The following is a 14,208-nucleotide window of genomic DNA, read 5'->3' as shown; positions in this document are numbered from 1 at the left end:
CATGGGGGGGGGGGGGGGGGGGGGAGGGGCTGAACCCCATACGAATTACCCCTCCCTGAATACACTGAAGGAACTTGCTCAGGCCTGAAAGGTGCTCAAGTCCCCGCAGAGCTGGCACCCATGCTGCCAGTGTATCTGCACAGAGCCACTACAGACTGCATGCAGTGAGCACAGACACTCTAGCAGATGTGGCCTTAGGTGACAAGGTTTGCTGCTGGAACCAGAAACTAGATAGCCAGGCAGAGCATCCTACCTTAGAAGACAGCAACTGTGCCTTTCAACTCGCTGCACATGGAACAAAACGCATTACTAGGCTCAGTATTCACCTTCACAGCAGCCGGGGACATGGGACCGAGCTGCAGACACCATCCCCCTGCCGCCAGGCCTGCCGTCCAGCTTCACCAGCCCATGCCCCAGCACCTCTGCCCCCAGAAGCAGAGGCGCTGGGCCAAAAGGCTGCGGCTTCCTCAAGAGGAAGGGAATTTAAAGCTCCTGCGCCTCAGATGCCCAGCTCCGCATGGCCAATTAGGCAGGAGAAAGTGCAAGAGATTAGATGCTTATTGGACAGTCAGACTTATACATTTTGCCTTCCTTTCTTGTCAGCCAACAAGTTAGCAGCTGATTATTTCAACAGGTGACATTCTTTCCTGACAACCAGAAGCGCTAAGATATGCCCTCAGCTGCCCGAGGCAATCACCAGACAGGCTAAAAGCCCAAAAGGATAAGAAGGGAGATTGCAGAAAGAATCTCAGTAGCGTAAGAACTGATGGCAAACCCCTGTGCCCTAAAGATTTGCTCTGGCAACTCCATGCCAGCTGCTGTCTGGGGCACATTTGCTGGAAAAAAAAAAGTGCATTTACATGCCTGCCGATGAGGTTTCAACCAGGCTTCATTCACTCTAAATCATTTTGGGACGCTGGAGCCTGAATAAAGGCGTTTTTTTGTGCTTAGATTTTCACCCCCCAATACTGTACTTCTCCCTTGGGTTTTTGCATCCTCAATGCACAGAGCCGGTAACTCCATTAGGAAAGCGAGGTACCTAGAGCACCAATATTTTGGAGCCAGGAAACTCCTGCCCAAAGGGGTGCCATGCTAGAGCCAATACAAAAGAAGGGAGTGCTGTGCTAGAGCAACCGCCACAGGTAGGGGAGGGAGCACTGTGCTGAAGCTCTCGTCAATAGGGTGCATGGACGAAAGGTTCACCTATGGCACCCAATACTCTTGCGCTGGCCCTGTAAGCGCTATAAAACTTATCTGTTTAAAAGAGCTTATAATACATAATAACGGCAGTTATATATCATTAGTAGAATTAAAATTCTAATGTATGTATTTTAATTCTTTTCTTTTTGTCATAAATTATGTTTGTATTTTGTAAACCGCCTAGCCGGGCATGCATATGCCTTGTTGTGCGGTATATAAAAACTTTTAAATAAATAAATAAAATACATGCGTAACTACATTTTTTTAGTATTAAATCTTAGCTGCCAGCCCCTACTCTTCCTTAAGCTTTGTTAGATCCCTCTTCATATTTTCCCACACCTTCCTGGCCGACTACCCTGTTGCAGATTTTGATGTCATTGGCAAAATGACAAACCTGACAACCCTTTCACAATTTCATTCACAAAAAGAACCGGTCCCTGAGGCACGATGCTAGTAATGCCCTCTCCTCTGAATGAACTCTATATAACACTATCCCTTTGTCACCTCCCATCCAATCAGTTTCTAACCCAGTCAGCCACTTCAGGGCCCATGCCAAGGGCGCACAATTTATTTATAAGCCGCCTACATGGAACTCAATTCAAGTACACTACATCTAGCGCTCTCTCTTGATCCAACTCTCTGATCGCCCACTCAAAGAAATTGATCAGATTTCACCTCTGCTAACTCCCTGCTGCCTCAGATCTTGCAATCCATTGGATTCCAAACATTGCACTCCCCTCAGTTTTAGCAGCGATTCCATTAGTTTACTCACCCCAGAGGTCAGACTGACCGGCCTCTACTTCCCAGCCTTACTTCCACATTTTTGAATAGCAACCACATCCGCCCTTTTCCAGTCCTCCAGACCTACTCCTGACTCTAAGGAGGCATTGAACAGGTCAACCAACAATGTCCGTACTACCAGCGGATGTATCCCCATTCAGTCCCATTGTCTTATCTTCTTTGGGGTAGATATTGAAAGCTAAACGTCTATGTAAGATGTATCCAGCTAACTTATATGGGATATTGAGCAGCACAGCTATGCTGCTGAATAGTCCCATAGAAATCATCACTTAGCCGGCTTATATTCAGCTAAGTTTAGATCTGCTATAAAGCAAGTGTGACTTATCTGGATGACTTAACTGCATAAGTCCAAATATTGACACTTATCCAGCTAAGTTAACTGGATAAGTAGCACCACCCTGATCTGCTCACATCTCTATCTGGCTAACTGCTTAGCCAGATAACTCCTAATCCAGCTAAGTGATGACCACTGACCACAGCTGGATATTCAGCGGCCACTACTTATCTAGCTAAGTAATGCTGAATATCATGCTCCTCATGAACGCAGTTTTCTGAAAATCGATTGAGGTTTACTTCACTTCCAATCTTATTTGTGTTTGTTTTAGGTGGTCCTGCTCCAGGCCCTTCCACAGTGAACACAGAACAGAAATATTTGTTATGCAATTTTGCTTTTTCCTCATCATTCTCTACATATTCCTTCCTTGCTCCTTTGAGTCTCACAATGCCACTTTTGCACTTCCTTCTGTCACTAACGTATCTAAAACAAACGTCTTGTCCCCCAATTTTACCGGATTTGCTATTTTTTCTATTTGAAATTTTGCATTCCTGACCACGTTCCCAGCTTCTCTTAGCTTTTCCAGATCTTGTTGCCTGTCTTCCTCTTTCTGCGATCTCTTGCAGTTTATGAATGCTAACCTCCCACCCACCATCCCCTAAATCATTCCACATGAAGCACATACACTTCTCAGCTACTCAAAACACACATCCATAGCACAGTGCAAGTACAGGACTAGAGAGATTTTCCAGGACGTATACAATAGTCATACATGGCACACACACACACATTAAGAACTTAGAGGCCTATGCACGGAAGCTGAGCACTCACACTAAGGCCATTTAGTGTGCCGAAGAAATAAAGCACGCCCAGCCTAGCGCACAGGTTTCCGCCCGTTTGGGGCGCGCTAGACTAGCACGCGCTGCAATAAGGGGGATTAGCGCATCCAAAACGTGCGTCCAAAACAACCGCTTTGCTGATAGCGCTCGCCCCACGTAAATTCCATGTAGATGAGGCTATTCGCTATTACCCCCGATGCAGAAAATACCCCCGGCGCCCAGTGCACACTCGTTAACACGGCGAGCTTAACTCCAGCCCCGGCGTTAAGTCATTCCGCCAGTCCAGGGCTCATGGTGACAGCTGCCTCTGGCATTTCCTGGGTCCCGGCGGCTGCTGCTGGCTCTGGCCATGATGTGCGGGGCTCACTTCAGTAGCAGCCCTGCCCCGCACTGCCTCTCCCACGCCCTGCGTTCCTCCGGATCATCAAGTACTTTTCAGGAGCTGTTTTTCCCTTTCCCTCCCTCCCCCTTCCTTTCACCATGAGATGGATTTGAGCTGCGCTGGGCTGCTTTTCCTGTGCCTGCAGGTAGTTGGGCTGTCCAGTACTTCCTGAAACCTTTCCTCCTGTCGTACAGTCATGGGGATGAATTTTGAGGGTTGGTTTTTTGGGGTTTTTTTAGTAGCATCGCAGCCACATCTCTTGGGCGCCTGGATGCATTGGAGTGCTAGGGACGCACAATTTTTCCCTAGCGCGTCCTCTCTAAATGCAGCAGCTCATTTTAATAGTGCATCGGGCGCCCAGGAGAGGTGGCTGTGTGTGCGTTAGGAAGACGGGCGCTCAGTATGATCGCCTGTTTTAACTCGCATCTTATTGCAATAGCTGGTCTGTGAGGAAACTAATTGCTGAAGAGCAAGACACCACTTTACTTAAACTAATAATTACCATGTGCAAGTCATTTACCAAAGGGAGACTACCATGATTAAATCTGCACCATGCCACTAACCAGGTAACCTTCTTACCCAACAACTGTCATCATCCTGTGCATGCAATTATGGAATAATCAAATTTACCACCTTCTACCTTCTTACAGTGATTACATGGTCACAATGTCTTGCAGCCAGCATGTTTTTTTGATCTGGATAATATTTTAATTCCAGCCAGCCCTGCAGAGCAGAAGACTTGAGTTTGAGTTCCTGTCCGTTGGGGGGGGGGGGGGGGGGGCGGCTGAGATCCCAGGGAGGGAAAACCCGCTATCACTATGACGGTGAACCCTGTTAGCAGAAGGACGAGTGCCACAATGTCTCTCAAGACCTTTTGGCCTGTGTGACAGCACTTGTGGGGCACCCAAATGTGCCATCTACGGCGGGGAAAATCATTACAAAGCTTTGACATATAGCGATGATAATTATTGGCACAGAAATGCAAATAAATGTGAAGCACCCCAGGCCTCTAGGAGTCTTTCTGTAGATCTCCGGTCACAGGACAAGTGAAACCATTCTGCTGCTTAGAAACTCCCAGTAAAAGCACATCTTTTCAGGATAGGACTCGTTTCCTCCTGCGACTAGCAGCGAACCCCCTTTCGCATGCCTTGAACCCCCCCAGTCAGGGAGGACAATTTTGAAAGGAACCCAGAAGCATTAAAATTGACAAAAGTGCCTACATTCCCTACCTGCTTAGTTAAACACGCATGGGCTACCATAACACCGGCCCTTTTAGCCAGATTACGAGGCGTGTGTTTAGGGCAGGGGAGGAAAAGCAGGACACTTGCAGGTCATTCTCAAAAGTGCGCACGCCCTCAGGTGAATTTTCAAAAAGGATTTACACGTATAACTGTAACCATCGTCACAATTTTCAAAAGCCATTTACATATGTAAAGTGCACTTAAGCGAGCAAATCCTATGGCCAATTCAATGGCATATACCGTAGCAATTTTCAGAAGCCCACTTTCTTAAGTGCAGTACATTTACCCAAGTAAAACCCAGTTTTCCGCATGGAAATGCTATTTAAAAATCAGGCCCTATAATCTCCCCCCCACCCAAACAGCAGGGGCAAAGAGAAACCTTTCAGAAGGAGAACTGCACATGCTAAAACTGCCCACACCTTTTCCAAGAGCCTGAGCCCTTTTACTACTTATTTCTGTAGCGCTGCTAGATAGAGACAGCTGTCAACTGCTCAGAGTCAGAAACCCTGCGTTTTCTGTCCAAAGTCTGTGCATCTGGCGCCACTTTCCCTCGCCCTATAAATAGAGGCAGCCAGCTGGGGAGGGGGCAGCTCGCAGGTTTCCTGTTGTGCTCTTTGCCGTTAGAGCCTCACCTCGTCTCTGCCGACCACCGAAGGATTAGAGCTTGCCGTCTGCTTGCTTTGGTTATTTGCACAGGAATCCGACCCAGAAAGAGTTTACCGTAAGCCGCCCTTTGAAAGCGCGGCTTTTTAGGACACACGGGCGCCACCCGTCGACACAAAGCGCCGGGCCCTTATACACCCACACTCCTCACAAAAAAGTGCTCTGCTCTCCGGAAGCTCTTCCCTCCGCCGCACACCGCTCTGCATCCAGAGGTGATGCGCCTGGGGGCGTTTTGGGTGAGAGCGGAAGGTAACGCACACGGACTGCGCGTGCAAATTTACGCGCAATATTAGCCATCGAAATATCTGCCCATAAAGCAATGCAAGAGTCCAAGCTGTAAAAAAGGAAAGCTCAGGCCTACCTTCCCTTTCAAAATGAGCCATAAAACTCAAGTGCACAGCAGCTTTAAGTAAAAGTCCAGCCCTGCCACACCTCAAGGTTCTTCCCTCTCTCAGCCCCATCTCTGCTCATGCCACACAGGGATCATTTTTAAAGCCATTTCCACAGGTGAACAGAAACGTCTGCATGGGAATTGGCGCTCTCTTGCTGTGGCTAACATTACACCTTATTCCACAATGTGCAGACTGTAGGGGAGGCGGAGGGTGCAGGGCTGCTTTGGATGGGCTCTGACTGCATGAGATACATGCAGGGGAATCTCTAAGGAATGGTAAGAATTAGATAAATTAGACCGATGGGCAGACTAGATAGGCCGTATGGGTCTTTTTCTGCTATCATGTTTCTACGTGTAGAGATCTAGGGGAGAAGGAGGCTGTTTTGGATGGGTTCTGAAGATGTGCACAGATTTGGGGATGGGGAAGGGCTGAAGATAGAGTGAGATTTGAATTCAAGAACGCATGGGGCAAAAGCAGGGGATGTTTTAGGGAAGGAGAGGGGGTTGTTTTGGACGGGCTCTGAAGAAGTGCAGATTTTTAGGGGAGGTAGGTTGCTTTGGACAGGCTCTGAAGATGTACAGAGATTTAGGGGAGGTAGGCTACTTTGCATGGGCTCTGACGTGCGGAGATTTAGGGGAGGTAGGCTGTTTTGGATGAGTTCTGAAGATGTGCAGAAATTGTATTTTCCAGTCTACATGCCAGATTTTCTGTGCAGAATCTACCTCATAAAAATCAGGTGCATAAGTCTGAAGGCAAAAAAGTACCCATGAACTTTACAACAATGCAGCTAGCTGGAAAAAAATTGCCCTGGACGGGCAGAAAAGGTAACAGAGGTGCGACTGTGATGAGAGTCTAATCATAAAGCAGGATTCCTGGTGCCGTGTAACACTGCACTGAAGGCTGGGTACCCTAGTTTGGGCTCCCTCAGCTGCGACATTGGGCCTTTACTAGGACCGCAGCCCACTCTATGGGATGGAGGTGCATAAAGACATGGTCCCACTCAGGCTCCCTCCCGGAGCTTACTGTACACCACCGTGCAATTCACGGGCATTGCTTTCTGGATCTAGCGTCAGCTTATGCAGCCTGACCCGCACAGGGGCTTTAGCTACAAATCAGCACCAAACCCAGAAGCGGGCGACAGGAGCTTTTTGAAGCTGTCTGGACCCAAACAGCTGACTGCTCCAGTCTTACAGAAAAGTTAAAAGCCATAGAGAATAACTCCAGCCAGGATAGCACCAGGACTCTGCTCCAGGCTGCCCCAGGGTTTTTGCCCATTTATGGGAAAAGCTCTTTGGCAAAACCATTTAACCTTAGGCATAACTCAAAAAAAAACCTTTTAGTCTACAAGCCCTGCACTTGGAAAGAGATAATGGCTTATCCACATTATTCTTGCCAGTCACCTACGGAGCAGAGGGTTATCAGCATACTTGAGGCAGCTCATCGGAAAGGCAGAAGAGCTTGAGAGAGAAAACCTTTTAAGACAGGAACAGGGTATATGAGGGGGGGGGGGGGGGGAAGAGCAGGGTTACAGATTAAGAAAAAGCAGTGCGACTAAAACAGAAACCAAAGACTTGCAAAGCTGAGAGAGAACGCAAAGAGTTTTTACCTGAACTACACCCGAATAGCAGGGAGGTGCCTGCGGGTAGACAGGAAGACTGTAAGGGTGCAGCACTACTGCAGGAGGGGAAAGCATAGTACATAACCCCTGGGGCCCGCAGCCAAGCCCAGATTCAAGAAGAAGGAAAAGACCGCAAAATCCACAGCAGAGAGTGAGATAAGGAAGGAAGAGAGGAGCAGCAACTGAGTGACAAGACCCAAGGCAGAAACTCTACAAACTGCTGAAGAGAGGGGCGGGGGGGGGGGAAAGGAAATATGACTGACAGCAAGAAAACTGAAACCCTAGCCAGCAGCTGGCTGTCCCTGTCACTCCCACTCTACAGGACGCTATGTCCTACTCCTGTAACAGACATCGCCCTGTAGGATCTGGGACCGAGCAGTGCCCGGTCTCCGGCGCTCTCATTATAGCACTAGCCCTGCGACAGCGACCGGGCAGTTTCTGGCTCGGTCTGGGATTCCTGCACTTTGGACTGGATGTCGCTCGGCGAGTCTGGGTTTCCATTAGCATTGACCAGGGGGTCTCTGGTTAAAGCTGGGTCCTAGGTCAGCAACAATGACAGGGCTTCTCTCTCCTGTAACGGACTAAGAGTAGTTATAGTAGTATAGGATTCCTGTAAAGGAAGGGGTTCTGGCTGAGCCAGCAATGACCAGGGCAGTCTCTGTGTGAGCCTCGGTCTCCTGTCACAGCAACAGGGGTCTGTGTTTTTCTCTGTTGAGGTTAAAAGCCCCTGAGGAGACAGGGCCGAGTTCCTTACAAATGTATTTGAAGGGGGAAAGACCACAGAGCCCCAGCTTCTGGCCAGGGCATGACTTGACGGTGTTTTTGGTTATCCTTTCCATCTTTCTAGCTGTTGCTCTTCCAAGAACCTATTTTACTTCAACATGATAAAAGCAGCTCCACACGTACACTGTCCTTGAACCTGTTGCTAGTTTAGGAGGTAATTTTCAAAGGAGTTATGCACATTAATGTTGCAATTTTCAAAAGCCCATTTACATGTTTAAAAGGAGATTTTCAAAAGTTGCACACATAAAAAAAATAGCTCTTTCATGTATAAAATAGCATATAGGCAGAGTATGAAAGAATTAAAAAACAAAAAAAAACCCACTTACCTGATCATTTTCTTTCCTTTACTTATGCGCCAGTCAAAAACAGGTGGGCATCTTCCCTGTCAGCTCCTGGAGGCTGAGTTTTACATTCTTTTCATAACCTCTCCTGTGTATGTCAGCCGTGCAATCACCATAGCCAAAGCCATCTTTAAAGGTGGCCAGGAGCTTTTACTAAATCAGCTCTTTCAAAACATGTTTCACCTACAAATCTTCATAAAGATGAAATATTTTAAATTACAAAACATTCATAACAAAGAACACAAGCACTCTTACTTGAAAAGAGAGTGTAAGAAGAATAAAATAATTCCAAAATAATTAGCAACAATTCAAGAAACTCCTTTTAAGCTTTCCTTTTACATTTTTTTTTTTAAAGATATTAATGGCCAACCATCCAAATTGTCTTCCTGGGTGGGCTTCTTGACTGGTGGAGCATAAGGAAAGGAAATGATCAGGTATGTCTTCATTTTCCCTTCCTTGTCTTATGCTCCATGAGTCCAGAACATGTGTGAAGTACCAAAGACTTTAAGCTCGCCTTTAATACAGCTGCCCCAAAATGGGCATCCTGTCTGGCGAAAGCAGTCTATAATATATCTTATATCTTACAAACATGCTCAATGTAGACCAAACAGCTGCCTTACAAATATTAACGGGACTACTGCTCCATATTCAGCCCAAGAAGCTTGAGCACGGGTTGAATGAACCTTTAATCCCTTTGGCGAACGTTTTCCATACAATAAATAAGCCAAAACAATGGCTTCTTTAATCCAACGGGAAACCGATGCCTTTGATACGGCCTCACCTTTTCATGTACCACCAAAAAGCATGGCCTTTCTGACTTTCCAAAATCCTTTGTAACCTGCAGATATCTCAAAAGACATCTTTTTACATCCAAAAACTGTAATGCCTCCATAGATCCTTGTAGTTTGACCTTTTAAATGAAGGCAAAACAACTTTCTGGTTGAAATGAAAAACCGAAACTACTGTCGACAAAAACAAAAGGAACAGGCTTCAGGACTACTGATTCCCTGTTGAACCTTAGACATGGAGCGGGGCATGACAATGACTGCAATTCAGAAATTCTTCTCACCGAAGTTATCAACACCAAGAAAACCGTTTTCAAAGTCAACTCCTTTAAAGAAGCCTGCTCTAACGGCTCAAAAGGTGCCACCGTCAGGGCCCGCAACACCAAATTTAGATCCTAACATGAAACTTCGGATCTGACTGGAGGCTTCAATGCTTTACTTCCTGAAGAAAACAAGCAAGATCCCTATGAGTGGACAGAGTTAAACCTTTAACTCTCCCCCAAAACAGGAAATCGCTGCAACCTGAACCTTATATGCTAAACCCTTGTTGAGTCCTCTTTGTAAAAAGGCAAGACTATCTCCAATCTGAGAAAACCAAGGGGAGCAATGGATCTCCTTGCAAAATGACTCAAAACATCTCCACATTCTCAATGTGGATAATTTATTTGATTTTAATACTGTTTTAATAACTGAGGGTGCATAACCCTTCTTAACTAACTTCTTAGTTCTTTCCCAGATCAACTAAAACGAGCCATTATTAAACCGATTCTCAAAAAAAAGAATCTTGACCCCACAATATTGAATAATTATCGCCCAATTTCCAATCTCTCTTGTATCACCAAATTGAGAGAGAAAGTTGTGCTAAAACAATTTATGGAACATCTTGATACCAATGACATTTTATATCCAACTCAATTTGAATTTCGTAAGCACTGTAGTACTGAGACACTTTTGCTTTCATTGACGGACACAGTGCTAAAAGGGTTTGATAATGGCCAGCGCTATCTTTTAGTTCTTCTCGATTTGACAGCAGCATTTGACACTGTGAATCACAGTTTACTCTTAAATAGGCTTTCCGAGATAGGCCTTAATGATAAAACTTTAGCATGGTTTGCCTCTTATCTCAAAAATCGTACCTACCAGGTTTCTATCAATAATACAGTTTCTGAAATCTTTCCTTTAGAAACAGGAGTCCTTCAGGGATCTCTTTCGGCTACATTGTTTAATATTTACTTATTACCTATTTGTCAAGTGCTATCTGGTTTACAACTTAATTACTATATCTATGCCAATGATATTCAGCTAATTATTCCAATATCAGATACAGTAGAAATAACTTTTAAAATGACCGCTATGTACTTAAATATTATAAAACAAGTGTTAAATCAAATGAAGCTTTGCTTGAACGTCTCAAAAACAGAAATAATGTTATTGGAAAGAAAACAATTACCCACTGATCAAGCAAAAAGGATGACCTTAGAAAAATCTACAATAGTGTTAGGAACAAAAGTACGTGACCTAGGCTTTTATCTTGACCCTGAGCTTAGTATCAAACAACATATCTCACAAAAAGTACAGGAAGGATACTATAAACTATTGGTACTTAGACAGTTAAAACCACTTCTTAACCAAACAGAATTTCGAACAGTGCTCCAGGCTTTGGTGTTTACGATTATAGATTACTATAACTCTTTATATTTAGGTCTCCCTCAAACAACATTAAGACCGCTTCAAATTTTACAGAACTCAGCGGCTAGAGTTTTAACAGGAATAAGCAAAAGAGAACATATTACTCCTGTGCTAGTAGCACTTCATTGGCTGCCGAATGATGCAAGAGTCAAATATAAAACACTCTGTTTGATTCATAAAGCAATTTATGCTGAACAGATTGACTGGCTGAATGCAATGTTACATATACACACCCCCCCAACGTAATTTACCTTCCACTAATAAAGAATTTCTTGTCGTTCCCTCCGTGGCAAGTGCCAAACTAACTACTCTCAGTGAAAGAGCTGTCTCGTTGGCGGGCCCAAAACTATGGAATTCTATGCCATCTGAATTGAGGCTACAAAGAGATATGAAACTGTTTAAAAAGGCACTAAAAACATGGTTTTTTAATCAAGCATTTGATACAGAATTGAGCAAATTATTTTATTTTCATTTTAATTAATTTTTAATTTCATTTTAATTCATTTTAAGTGATTTAATTTATGAACTAATTAATTCCTTTTATTTCAGTTTTATTTTATGACCAAATTGTATTTAATTTGTATAATTTGATTTAAGTATCATGTCTGTTCTTTTTTAGATTTTATACAAATGGAAACCGTTGTGAAGGTTGAAAAACTATACATCGGTATATAAAACCAAATAAATAAATAAATAAATAAATAAATAAACTTTGCCCTCTCAAAAGCCAAGCTGTGAGTAATGAGAAGGGTCTTCCATCAGAATGGGACCCTGCTGTAGCAACTCCCTGCTTGTTGGCAAACGCAACGGACTGTCTAACAGTCTGTGTAGTTCTGCATATCATGGCCAAATCGGCATTGCCATAATCATATAAGCTTTTTCCTTCTCCATTTCCCTTATTACTCGACTTATCAGTGGCAAAGTGGGGAAAACAGAGCATGCCCTCCTTTGGCCAAATTTGAACCAGTGTATCTATGGCCTTGCTGCCATACTCCTTTCGGTGACGGAAAAACCTTAGAGACTCTATGTTTTGCCTTGTTGCCATTAAATCCAACAGTGGATTTCTCCATTCTTGGGGCCACCAGAATTACTTTCCCCAGGTGAGACTCGATATGCCTTAGCACTCTTCCCACCAAGGGCCATGGTGGAAACACATACAACAGAATTCCACATGGCCATGGGAGAACCAGTAGATCAAACTCTTTGGCCCCCAATTCCTTCCTGCGACTGAAGAATTGGCGCGCCTTGGCATTCGGTTTTGAGGCCCTCAGTCCAGTTGAGGGATGTCCCATTTGGACCACATGAGATCCATTGCCTCGTGAGCAAGCTCCCTTTCTCCCGGATCCAGAACACTGCAGCTGAGAAAATCTGCCTGAACATTGTCTACTTCAGCTGCATGAGACACCACCAGTCTCCAAGTGTTGTTTTGCCCAGCAAAACCACTCCTGGGCTTCTAGAGACATCATTTGGCTCAGAGTTCCACCTTGCTGGTAGATATAAGCCAAATTGTCTGACAGAATTCTCCCACTCAACTGTGTAAAGGTAAAAGAAAGAAGAGCAATGCATTGTGAACTGCCCTCGTTTCTAACAGACTGAAAAACCATGATACTTCTTCCAGAGACCACCGACTCTGCGTCATCTGACCTTGGCATATGGCCCCCCAGCCTTTTGGGCTAGCATTGTGGGACACCACTACCTAGTCTGGGATTTCCAGATATGGGCGCAACAGCCAACAAGATAGACTGGACCTGGATTCTACCCATAACAGTAGTGGAAGCTGAAATTCCTCTGACTGCGGATTCCAGCAGCATAATTACTCTCTGTAGCAGTCACAGGTGAATAAACTCCCAGGGAACTAAATCAAGTATAGATGTCATAGAACCCAGGACCTGAAAATAATCCCAGGCTCTGGGAACCTGCCAACCTAACAACCTGTGGATCTGAGTCTGCAGCTTGAGCACTCTCTCCTCCAGAAGAAACACCTTGCCAAGGGCGATATCAAAACAGACCCCAGATATTACAGCATCTGTGTCGGTACCAAGTGACTCTTTACTAGATTCATTACCCAGCCAAGAGACTGCAACAGCTGTATCACTCTATGCACTGAGCTTTGACAGTGCTCCCTTGTTTACATCAGTAGTCCAGATTAGGATGAACCAAAATGCCTTTCCTCCGCAATGCTGCAGTTAGCACAACCATCTCCTTAGTGAATGTCCGCAGCGCTGTTGCAAGCCCAAACAAGAGTGCAAAAATTGAAACTGCTCCCCCAGTTCAGCAAATCGAGGAACCTCTAATGGTCTCACCAGATAGGGATGTGGAGATACGCTCCCGTGACATTGAGAGAGGTCAAATACTCCTTGCGACACCCCCCCACCGAAGGCCAGTCTATTCTTTATCGCTGGTGCAGGGAGAGGGAGCCAGAAGCCAATGCTTTTTGCGGCCCCATGGGCCACGCTGATCTTTACTGCCAGGGTGGGAAACGGGAGGACGCCAAAGTTTTTTTTTTTTTGCAGCCCCACAGGCCACTGTGCTACTTATTGCTGGTGCAGGGGGAGGGAAGAGACCGATGCTTCTCACGCAGTGGTGCCTCTGGCCGAGGCCGTATCAGCTGTAGGCTAGCTATGGCTCTGAATTCCAAAGCCAAAAGATGTGCCAAGACAAAACTGCAATGTTCCTGACATGTGCAGCAGGGTCTTACAAAGCATCCACTATTTATACCACTCCAGCCTCCAGCCTCCAACCTCTCTACCCGTTTCATCGCTATGGACGGAGCCACCCGTTGCCCCTGGAGTAGCCAGCAAAAACAGGTGTGCGCCATGAAACTACAGCAAGCCACAGCCCAGATAGTGCCAAGAACTTGAAGATCTTCTTAACATGAACTTCCAACTTCTGATCCAACTTCAGTGCCATTGACCCTGCCACCAGAATAGTGGTGGTCTTGGTCACTATTGAAACTGAATCATCCACCTTTGACAGCTTCAGCCGCTTCAAGGCTTCCTCCGGTAATGGGTAGAGCTTAGCCATTACTGTGTTGACTTTCAAACCCACCTCCGGGGTATCCTACTCCTGAATGACCAACTTCTCAACTGATCAATGAAATGGGAATTCTTTCGCCAGGCCTCAAAGACCCTCCATGATAGGATTTACCCCTTTGCAATCGATTCCTCTTGTGGCAGCTTAATCCCCAGTTCTTTCAAATG

At 45.4% G+C, this 14,208-nt stretch overlaps 1 protein-coding gene across 7 annotated transcripts in view; it reads right to left on the bottom strand.

Annotated features, from left to right (window-relative positions):
- Positions 1 to 7,631, bottom strand: part of LOC115080645 (RNA binding protein fox-1 homolog 1-like) — a 39,018-nt gene extending 31,387 nt beyond the window's left edge. Inside the window, exon 1 of one of the 7 annotated variants that reach the window (XM_029584963.1) lies at positions 7,399 to 7,631. In XM_029584963.1, the coding sequence (XP_029440823.1) occupies positions 7,399 to 7,485 (87 nt within the window). In that variant the 5' untranslated portion in view covers positions 7,486 to 7,631. Of the gene's footprint in view, positions 1 to 253; positions 824 to 5,369; positions 5,520 to 7,398 lie in introns of those variants that run through there. The other 6 variants (XM_029584964.1, XM_029584966.1, XM_029584969.1 and 3 more) reach the window with 6 other exon arrangements.
- Positions 7,632 to 14,208: the final 6,577 nt, after the last annotated feature.

This window comes from Rhinatrema bivittatum, chromosome 19, assembly GCF_901001135.1.
Source record: "Rhinatrema bivittatum chromosome 19, aRhiBiv1.1, whole genome shotgun sequence".
NCBI lineage: Eukaryota > Metazoa > Chordata > Amphibia > Gymnophiona > Rhinatrematidae > Rhinatrema > Rhinatrema bivittatum.
Note: the sequence above shows the minus strand (reverse complement) of the source record. Positions and strands in the feature narration are given on the sequence as shown.